Raw genomic sequence first — 11,672 nt, forward strand, 5'->3', positions numbered from 1 at the left:
GCAGCCCCCACTGAGAAGCAAAGGCCTGCATTAGCTGAGTGGAGAGACAAACACCATGAGACTGCCAAATAAAAGAGGTGCTTTTTAAAATAAACTTTTGATTTGTGTACATTTGTTTAGTCAAATCATTGCCACTAATTACTGGTCCTTTCCATCACACCTTTATTATAAATAGCCTGGCACCATGGTTTTCTTCTCAGATATCAAAAGTTGCCTTTCAGTCTGTCAAAGAGAGATTACAGGAGCTAAATTAATAAGGCACTAAGTCACTTTAATGAAAAGACAAGGGATTACTTTTTTATTGTTCTTTATGCTCATTCACAATTGTAGCTCTTACATATTGGAGTATGAACATGTTTCTCAAGGGAGCAGCTCAACACTACCTCTAATAAAAATTAAAAATGGGTTTATAAAAATTACTGCATAAATCACTTGGCAGTGAAAGACAGGGAGAAAAAGAAGGGGAATGAAACCCTTTTCCAGCTACTTTTAATGTGCTATTTAAAACCAGGAGGTTATTTGCAAGATTTTAACAGGCTGGCCACTCAGGGTAACTACTGTACTCACACTAGCAGGCATAGTGCCTATTCCCATGAAAATACTTTTGCAGACAAGGGGATTACTCCAGTGATAAGCATCATATTGCAGTAAACATTGGCAGGGGTCACATATAAATGCTGACTCAGGACTGCTATATAAGCAAAAAACCTTTATTTAAATTTCAGAGAACCTAAGACACAACATTTCTACACTCCAATGTAACTGCTGCAGCCTCCTTATTCCAAGTATCATAGTATGTTAAGGGGTTGGAATGGACCTTAAAAATCATCTAGTCCCAACCCCCTGCCCTGGGCAGGGACACCTCCTACCAGACCAGGACGCTCAAGGCCTCATCCAGCCTGGCTTTGAACACAACCCTGCCAAGGGCAGTCACTACTTCCCTGAGCAACCTGTGCCAGTGTCTCATCACCCTCACATTAAGAAACCTCTTCCTCATATCTAATCTAAATTTCCCCTCTTTCAATTTATACCCATTACTCCTTGTCTTATCACTACAGTTTCTAACAAAGAGCCCCTCTCCAGCTTCCCTATGGGACGCTTCAGCAATGGTAAAAGCAGTGGCAAGGTTTAATTACCACAAACAAGGACAAACTTCATTTCATGCAATTTGAGAAACTCAGATCAGACTGGACATTAGCTTATGATACTGAGCAGCTTCATACAGACACATTTAAGCATCCAGTCCTCTCAACTGTTGACAACCACTATCAGCAACAGGTAGTTCTAACAGAAACAGATGTTTACAGTGTAGAGTTCAGAAGGCAATAAGGGAACATTTCTCCATTTTGAATTTGGAAACCATATTCCGTGTCTTGTGTCACCATTTGAATATTACGAAAACGTAAAATCAGGGATGAAGTGACACTTGGATTTACCAAAGGTAAAATACTTACATCAGACTACTTTAATCTCTTACTCTAATAGAGTAACTGACCGTTTGTACATGGGAAAAAGGCTAGATCTAATAAGGGCTAAATTCTCATATAGTACAGTATCAAGTTTAGTTATAGGCAGTTGGGATTAGCAAAGGGTAAGAAACTGGCTAAAGGAAAGGCAGTAGCTCACTGTGCTAGAAGAGACTTCTGAGTAAGAAGGGTTTTATTAATGAGGTCCTTATGGACACAGAAGAGACAGTACAGATTTTTTTACTAAAATCTGCCATGCACATACACTGTGTGCATTGTTTTTCAGAATGCTTAATAAAATTATTAGATGGGAAAAGAGATAAGTGGTATCACAATTGTGCAAGAGAATTGCTCAAAATTGAGCACAGTCCTAGCATATTAAGCTTTTATTTATACTTTTACAAAGGAAATATGCCTGGGGTAGGGAGGGTATCTATAAGAAATCTACTATAAGTATTCTGGTGGGGCTTATCAAGACAGACCTAAGCCTGGTTACTCTCATTCAATAAAGCCTTCGTGATACTAGTGGCTCTAAAAGACTTCTATGAGACTATAAAGTATGTCTTGTTTCAGCTTTCATTTCCTAGCCAGAAAGAGAGAGACCTGCAGTCTAGAAAAGTTACAAATTCACTAGGTATGGAAAAAGCTAACTTGGTTAAACAGCAACTTTGACACAACAGCAAATGTGTATGAATTGCCACAAAAGACATAAGCTGAATTTCAGCCATAAAAAAATTATCCTGTAAGACTAGCAGAAACTACAAGTTGAGGCAATTGCACTTAACCAGCTTACAAAAAAAGATGAACATTTATTTAACTATGAATGAAGGAAACAATTTTCTGTACTCCTGCAGATTGCTCTGTGTTCTTTAGGATGAGGTAAACTTGCAGCTTCATTTACTGAAATATTACTGAAGTATTCATACACTGAAATTCAATTATTGAGGTGCTCCTCTCAAACTTATGTAACTACAGCTCTAAACTGAGATTCTTCAGCCTCAAAACCACAGCTGTAAAAACACAGGTCACAGTGTTTTGAGAAGCTACAGGTTTGTTATATAAATCAACAATATACAGTTCTGTTTCAGAAAACAAAGACTGAAGCAGTAATTCAACTTCTGTGTTATCGCATAAGGGCTCTAAGTTTCCATACAACCAGAAAGAAAACATTCTGTGTAAATGTCTCAGGGTCACAAGGAAGCTACAATAGCTTTGGAAAATTATTCCAGTCAAAATAACAGCTTTCTAATCATCCAAAAAATGCTTTAGCCCAGGCTATTGGAAAAAACAAAACAAAATATTCCCAACTGATTGCAAGGTTGGCAAGATGTCATTTAAGAAACATGCCCTCCACTGCTTCTTTACTCAAGTTAAAACCTATTCATACCAAGTTCTATACTAGCCTGTGCTATATCCTGCTCCTTTAAGAAGTAATTTAAGACAGTAACACTGGACTGTAAAGGCCAGGGCTTGCCTATCACTGGCCACAAGAATTATGCCTCACTTTCACCCTTCTCCAACACTCACTGTCTCAATTGTCCCAGATAAACATAACTTTCGCTTCCCTGGCTGTGCTGGTTTGGGCTGAAGTGGAGTTAACTTTCTGCCCAGTGGCTAGTATGGGGCTATGTTTAGGATTCGTGCAGAACACAGGGTTGATAATGTAGGTATGTTTCTGTTATAGCTGAGCAGAGCTTACACAAATCCAAGGACTTTCTGCTTTCTGTACTGCCACGCTGGCAAGGAAGTTGGGGGTTCATGGAGATTGGGAAGAGACACAGTTGGGACACGTGATTCAAAATGACTAAAGGGATATTCCATACCACAGGACATCATGCTCAGTATATAAGGTGGGAGGAAGAAGGAGGAAGGAGGGGACATCTGGAGTGATGGCATTTATCTTCCCAAGTAACTGTTATGCGTGATGGGCCCTGCTCTCCTGGAGATGGCTGAACACCTCCTGCTCATGGGAAGCAGTGAATTAATTCCTTGTTTTGCTTCGCTTGTGTGTGCGGCATTTGCTTTCCCTATTAAACTGCCTTTATCTCAACCCATGGGTTTTTCTAGCTTTCACCCTTCTGATTCTCTCCCCCATCCCATTGGTGGGGGAGTATGTGAGCGGCTGCGTGGGGCTTGCCAGCTAGCTGGGGTTAAACCACAACAGTGCCTCACACAAATTCTTCCTAAATCAATGACCTTTTCCTCCTAGAGATCTTACCTCCATGGGAAGACTCTCGGATGTCCCAAATAAGAACCCGACCATCATCTGAGGAACTGGCAAAGATGTTGTCATTTACTGGGCTCACTGAGAGGCCATACACTGCATCTTCGTGGGCAAACACATCCAAGGTCTCAGTGCTAGAAACGAGATGCACAGTATTATCATTCTTCCTTCTTTTGCTATTGCTTTAAAAAGCAAAGTATTAACAGCTTTATCTACCTAGTAACACTTAGTGACAAAGTTTATGTAACTCCCTAAGAAGATCCTGGAGTTTAATTAGAGTAAAAACCAAACAAAATGCCCATGTAGAGTGACTGAGATGTCATGCCATGAGGTAAAAAATAAATCCCTCAGACCAAAATCCAAACATTAAAAACTTCAGATACTGTAAGATACTGTGGAGCTCATGTTCTATTAGACTAGGTTTGGGAGGAGGGACTAGGGAAGGGAAAGAAGCCTTGGGGAGTGTGGAGTAAATTTTTACTACTTAATGCAAAAAGGAAAACAAGACAGAAATTCATCTTTTAGTAAAGACTTCTGTATTGTCCAAAAGTTTACTTGAACCTCACAAAAGAGCAACTTTCCAAACTGCTTTTTCAGTAAGTTTTCTTGGTTTTCCAGGATAGACAGGACATATATATTTCCATGTAGAAAAAGCAGCAAAAAACGCAACAACATAAAAATATTTCCCCCAAAATGCCACAGCCATTCCACAGCCATAAAAAAAAAAAGGAAAAAAAAAAAAAAAAAGAAAGAAAAAAGAAAAAAAGAAAAAACCCATTCTCCATTGTTTTCCCAATTTTTTAGATCATTTGAAAAGAAGGAAATAGTGGCCTGGAAAGGCTGAAAGCTGAAATACAAAGTCAGAAGATTCTGGGTTTGTTTTATTTCTCTGAAAAAGCCCTTTTACCTCTTTAGAGAATACACTTTGTATACAATCCCTATACCTTATGGAAACTCCACCAAAGAGATCCAACATAAAATGAGCATTTTGCTCACATGGCAATTGATCTTCTCAGTGACAGATCTACTAACTCTGTCTCATGGACCATTAATAGAACAGCCAAAAAAACACTAACAGAAAAAGCTATCGAAAACTCTGAAAAAGCAATTGACAGACCAAGTGTTATCATTCAAGAAGACAGAGTAACTTTCCATAAAAATCAGACAGGATTCAGTGTGTCAGTTTACTAAGGTTTCTTTCAGCACATCACACAAATAGCTTTAGAGAAATGAATTCTGTATGCATTACAACTGGACTTAGCTTAGCTAAAAAAACCCCTGATAACAAAAACACATTAAAAATACATACATATCAAAAAGACTTGTTAAAGCATCTAAGCAAGATAGCAGGAAAAAATGTGTTATATAGAAAAGTGTCAAGAACAAAGATCTTGAGAAGGTTAAAAAGTCAGAACGCAGTAATCACCAGCATCTAAAAATTTTGACATTTCCACATTCAACTAAAACAATAAAAACAAAAATACTCTCCCAAAAAATGAACAACCCCCACCCAACTGAAACCCACACAAAACACCTCACCCCCAAAAAATCCTTCAAATGTTAAAACCAAAACAACAAAAAAAACCCAAACACCTCACTGTTCCTGAGAAAGCCTCAGAAGAATAAGACCAAGTTACTTTCGTCCATCTCTCATGTAAGCCTTACACAAGAAGCAGACATAAGGTGTGATGGAAGGCAGATGTACACTGAACAATTCAATGCAAAAGGCATTGAACAAACCAAGAAATATGTCTGAATTATGTTATGGGTTTCAGGCAACTCAAAAAAATTTAAGGTTTTATATTTCTCTGTTCTTACATATATCTCTGCCTCTTTTTCTTTATACTTGATTTTCTTGAGTTCAAGTTAATTGGTCATTGCTTAAATCTGCAGAAATTATTAGTACAGACCAAAATTTTGACTTAATAGTTTTCCTACTTCCAAAGAAGAAAGCTCAAAAGATATGATGTCTAGAGAAGTCCAAAGCACTACTGTATTAATTACATTTTGACTACCAGTCTCATCTTGATGTAGCACAACAAAGCCTAATTCCCAACTGTTTTTCAGTTTTGGTGAAAAAGTAAGTATCAAAACAAATGTGCTTCACATTACTGTGGAGAATCAGGCAGCTGCAGCCAAAGTTTTAAACAGTAGTTAGGCAGGCCAAGCACTACCCATCTTAAATGCAAGTCAGCTGAATGTGTTGAAAACCCAAAACTCAGTAGGTACCAATACTTGTATACATGCCAGAATAATCTGGCTCTGCATCTACTCAGAACCTACTATGCTGTCTGCAGGAAAGAAGGTATCTTTAATAACTACTCTCTTTCCTGCGGTGAAAATGATATAGAACCCAAGCACTGAAAAAGACATAAAATGTGGCAATGGAGAACACTTCATTCCAGTTATGACTTTAGATAAATAAAAAGCAAGTTTCAGGATTATGCTCTTCTCCTAGACCATTAATTTAAAACAAAAAGTGCCTCCAGTGAGTTGACATTAAAGCAGTTCTTGAAGTGGTGGAAACACAAACTGTGTATTTACCTTTCAACATCATGGAGTATAACTTGCTCATCGTTGCCTAAAAAGAGAAATATAAGTACTTAACATCATGTTCCAGTGGTTAAAACATAGTGGAAAAAAACCCCAATCATCTTTTTTTTTATTTATTTTCTATTTAAAAGCCAAAACTGAAACAGAGAGAAGACCAGCTCAGTTGCCAAGTGGTTAGCCCTCTGCTCAGTTATGTGAAAGGCTCCATGTGACATTTCCAGTCATGACCAAATGCATCAATCCATTCCATCTGCTACTGCTCAACAAATAATTCTATTTAACTGTGCTACCAATCATTCTTTGTTCAGTTTGAGCTTGAGTTTTGGGATATTTGCAGTAAAGAATATTATATGGAGCAGCAGAACACTTTTAACTCTCATGAAAATACATCTTTCATCCTGCTCAAAGGATGCTCCATAAAAAGATCATGGAAGGTGAAAAGAGATGTCACAAGTGAAGTGCACTGGGCTCCCAGATCAAACACTGCCAGCTAACACTGTCAGCATTCAGGGTTTTGCAACCATTGAGAAGGCAGGAAGGTGACAGCCAATGTAATTTCTTCTGTATTAACAAAACCCAAACTGAGTAACCAGGCAATCATGTCACTTTTCTTTGATCACATCCACTGAATACAATGGAAAGTAACCACATGCATGCAGGCTAAGAGGGTCACAGCCACAAAGTAATTCCAACAGCTCATGCAACGTTTTTCAAGCAATAGCAACAGAATATTTTTTTAGTCTCTGTGCTGAATATCAATTTACTTAAATTTGGGACCTCATCTATAGCAATATTTAAGGACACTCACACTTTTATATTTAATTCAGAAGAAAACAAACAAACAAAAAGCCTGCAGAGTCATATTTTTATGCTCTGTATGTGCGGTTGTGATATAGAGTTGTGAAGCTTTCCTAATACACACCAGAGGTTCAGAAGGAACAATATTTCATGTTACGATTCTTAACTGCTCAGTTGACTCAGTTTTCATTTATCCTGTACACATTTCAGTTGTATTCTGTCTTGATAGAATAAATATGAGTTTCTCTTTGACTAATGAGGTATGAGAGTTTTCTACAACCACTTGCTCTTTGCACAGGCTCCTACTTAAATCATGCTAGAATTAGACTACTGCAGTAGCTCATCTTTTCTATGGTAAAATAAACAGGTCATTTATGTGTAAGTGTCCTTTGACCATTAATGTCACTGGGAACTGCCCACTGTATATTACACACAAGGTTTATACCTAGTAAAAGTACTCTGGTGTCTGAGTATTTCACCAGTGAAAAACATAGCCTGGTTTCTCCACTGACACAATTTCCTCCAGCAGACACTCCTGCTCTTCACTCTCCACACAGTATGAACATGTAAATCATACTAGGTGCCTGACTTCAGGCCTCTAATCATCATGGGATCAACATTCCCATCCATCACAAGTTCCACAGTGGGAAAGAAAGAATGAAAGAAGAGGGTGTGTGGACTAACCACTGTTTTTCTCCATTTTGTGTGTGGGAGGAGAAAGTGGTGACAAAAATCTAACCACAAACTGTTTGGTTGGTTCTGGTAAGGATTCATCCCTGCAGAAAATGTCACTGCTGTTCAGCCCAGTGGGGTTCCCACTTACATTGTTTAACACTGGAGAGTTCATTCTTCATTGAGATTAAATGGGTTGTAATTGTATACACAACTCTCCCATTTATAATCTCTCTTGTTTTGATAACTGCAGTTACAACAGTCAGGAAGACAAGAAGAACCTGTCATTCCCTTCACTTATACTTGTAAGGGTGAAATACTGCAGAGCACACACAGCAGAGCACAGTTAAGTTGGTCTAAACTCCATATCTATCACATCAGGCCTTAGAGAAACATTCAGTTCCCTGTGGGTTTATTACAGCTTTTCATATAACTAACACTAAATCCAAAGCAAAAAAAATTCCCATGCAGTTTACTAAGAGGGGATCTTTCATTTCAAATGCTGCTTTACTCTCAGTGTGTGTGTGGACAAGCATTCTTCAGGGACAGGAACTTCCCTGGTTTCTTGAGACTTCTTTGGGATCTTGTATTTTCTCTAGAGATTACATGTAAAACACTGTCCACTCAGTTCCTGCCTTCCATTTTGTAATGGCTACATGTGGTGTTTGCTCCTTCAATGCAAAGAAATTCCTTGGACAGAATCCAATTTGTACAGAAGTGAAAAATCCTTTCTCCTCTGTTTTCAAGAGCTGCTTTAGGGAAAGGCCATCAGATCCTAAGTCATTAGTTGTTGGCAGTTGTTTATTTACAGAATAAATTGAGTTCTGTGAGCCTTGTGCTAGTTTCCATATTCTAATTTTTAGTTTTGGGGCTTTTTTTAAGTATTTCAACTTCCATGATTTAAATACGACTCCCAATCCAGGTGTGAGTAGGGGTGTCTGTGTGATGACCAGTAGATCTTAGGACCCACCATTCTTTCAGATCTTTTAAGAATCGACCAGAACATTGTTGAGTGAATAAATATAGCTAGCCCCATTTTACTGACAGAGATAAAACAGATGGTACATCTAAGCTATGCAGCAAAATGACTCTTTGCAAGGGATCCAAGAGTCAGCCTCACAGCCCTTGCAGATAAGCTCGGTGAATCTTGGTGGAGCAGCTGAAAGGGCTCCTGACTCCTCCGATGCAAATAATTTCTGGCAGAAGCACAGTGTTTTTATGCAAACTGGATGAGGAAAAAGAGATGAGAATGGCCAGTTTGTCTGTGCATCAGCTGACACAGCTCATCTAACCCGGCATCCTAACAAAATCCACCATAATCAATGAGCAAATCTTAACTGCAGGTGTTAACTCCAGTGGCAAGGTACAGCCAAGCCACTCTTCCCTTTCCTGTGAAAACAGCAGCCTCTGACAGCAAATCCCGATGGACAGAGGGCTCAATTGGGTAAGAGATAATACCATTACAGTTCGTCCAGCAAGATTTGGCACAGTTCATTCCTTGAATATTCATTTAAGGTTCCATTTGTCTCAATTCAAACTAAAGTAAACCAGACTCCGGCCTAAAATTTCATTGGAAACACTCATGCAGATATGTTCATTTGAAGACAGTGTGAACTGCTGTCTCTCTCATCAAACAAACAGCAGTCCCCAGAATCAGAAGACAGGCATCACTACTTGACATTTTTGGAGTTTACTCCAACTGTGAATCATTCAATCCATGAAATTTGACACCATCTTAAGTTTTATGTATCTTTTTTACTAAGGGATGTTACAGTTTTAGTAGAGCATGGAAGAACAGGAAGCTCCCACCAATGACATGCACTCAGAACCAATTTCAAACATTGATCTGACATCCACAAATCTTGGTTCAAAAAGATAATGAAGGTCTCTGACCTACATGAGAGTAGTCTCATAATATCCTAAAAGAAGACTAGCTGTATGTTAGTGGAGACACTGATGAAAGATACAAATTCTTGTCCATTCCATTCCCATGTCAGATAGGGAAAATGAAGTACAGCAGAAAATGACACTTGACTGCACTGACAGTCTTGTGCCTTTTTCTTCAATTTTCCTCCCTAACTCAACACTTGAAAAATCAAGCGGTGAAATGAACCTAAATGATAGGTATTTATTACTCCAGAACAGGTATATGTCCACTTGCCTTATGTTAGTTTTAAGACTGAATTAAATTTTCTATTTAAAAGTAGATAGGTATCAAAAAAGATGATGACTATCAAGACCTATCAGGGTCCAATCAGCCAACAGTTCAAAAAGGCAGAGACTTACCTAGTGAGGACTGAAATGGGATCTGAGAAAAAGTGATCCACCAATAGATGGCAATAGTCCTTCATGAGTTATCTAAGGGTGCATTAAAATCAGACAGTAGCAACAAAGATTTTCAAGCATCAGTCTGTATCACAAGTAGGGGCAGACTGGACCCAGGATTCTCACAACAGCTCAAGACACAACATGCTTACACCAGGGTTTGGGAGAGGCAGCATGACAAAATTGAAAATGTGCTAGCTAGGGAATTCCCTGTTCCCTAAGAAACTTCAGTTGCTCATTAAGGACACCTTCCAGATCTCATGTGGGGCAGGATCGCACTCCTGGCTTCTCCTTCAAGGCATTCACAATGCATACTTCTGTGAAACCAGGGTGCTCTTGCTTCCTTACCTCCAGAGAACACTTTTGTATTGCCGCTGTTGAAAGCCAGGCAGAAGATATTAGAGTGATGCTCCCCTTTCAGCTGAACAGGTTTGACTCTTGAGTGGATGGCCTCTTCCATATGCCAAAGCAAGACCCGGCGGTCATCCCCTCCTAGAGGAAAGAAAGGAAATGTGCATTACTGCCTGAGCCATGTGTAAATTGATGACAGACAAATCATTTAACTCTGCAGCTATTCATCAAAGACTTTGCTAAAACCCTAATTAGCATTAAAAATGTATACCTTTTAGGACATACAGACACGCATTTACATTAAGATGTTGTGCAGTCAGGTATTCAATTAAAATTAATTAAAACAGAGGAATCAGCAATAAAACAGCTACCATGCTGCCAACACATAGTGACAACCTATAGCAACCTGGAGACTCAGAAATTTACTGCTACATAAAACTCTGTAGCAAGCAATAGATGAATTACATGCCAAATCAACATGCATGTTGGCAAAATGCTTCTACACCAACTCCTTGTTGTGAGCATTGCTTATGCTATTCATAAAACAGGAACATTTTCCCCTCTTTCACCGACAACTATATCTCCTCCAGTAGCCTTTGCAAAGCCTTCATAGCATAGGTTGGCTACAGGACTGACAAGTGGCCATACGAAGGTTTTAGTGCAGCTTTCAGAAATCTTCAGTATGCACAATTATGTCATGCTTCTAGATCTGTAAAGATTAAGACAGACATTTCTGAGGTGAACTCCTGACAAAGAAAGTAACTGAACAAAAGTTCAACCCTCTCTTGCTTTTACATCTTGCTGTACATACTGCTATACTTCTAATTGCTTGCCTAGATGCAATTCTCAGTTCAGAGCTCTATACACAAATATATTTGAGTGCCTCCTTCTCTGTCTGGTAAACAGTCAGATATAAAATATACATCAGACTGTTTGAGATCCAATTGCATTAAACCAGTATTTACTATGAAGAGGGAAAAAAATCAAGATACTATTGTATTGGACAGCATTCTCAACAGTAATTTTTAATGCCTGTAAAATCTGAATAAAGCTTCTTCAAGTCAGACTCAAAGTAGTTTTGGTGTGTCTTTAACAACAAATGAAAGAGAATAGCATCACTAGTCAAAAGTGCCACTAGACACATGCTGATTTCAGTTACAATATTTTACTGCTTCTTTGCACAAAAGCATAAACTCAGAGCCTTCTGAGCTGCTGTCCAGAAGGAAAAAGGCATGTGTCCTAGGTTACAATGTAGGGTGTAGCCAATAGTAGGTATTCTATTA

The 11,672-nt window shown here is 38.7% G+C and overlaps 1 protein-coding gene across 1 annotated transcript in view; it reads right to left on the reverse strand.

Moving 5' to 3' along the window:
- The window catches only part of DCAF5 (DDB1 and CUL4 associated factor 5), a 61,894-nt gene extending 51,372 nt beyond the window's left edge, over window positions 1–10,522 (reverse strand). Inside the window, exons 1-3 of the mRNA XM_009073499.1 lie at window positions 10,387–10,522; window positions 6,235–6,271; window positions 3,685–3,824 (exon numbers count right to left, since the gene is read on the reverse strand). Of these exons, the coding sequence (XP_009071747.1) occupies window positions 3,685–3,824; window positions 6,235–6,271; window positions 10,387–10,498 (289 nt within the window). The 5' untranslated portion in view covers window positions 10,499–10,522. The remainder of the gene's footprint in view (window positions 1–3,684; window positions 3,825–6,234; window positions 6,272–10,386) is intronic.
- Between the last annotated feature and the right edge of the window lie 1,150 nt (window positions 10,523–11,672).

This window comes from Acanthisitta chloris, unplaced genomic scaffold (genome assembly GCF_000695815.1).
Source record: "Acanthisitta chloris isolate BGI_N310 unplaced genomic scaffold, ASM69581v1 scaffold11074, whole genome shotgun sequence".
NCBI lineage: Eukaryota > Metazoa > Chordata > Aves > Passeriformes > Acanthisittidae > Acanthisitta > Acanthisitta chloris.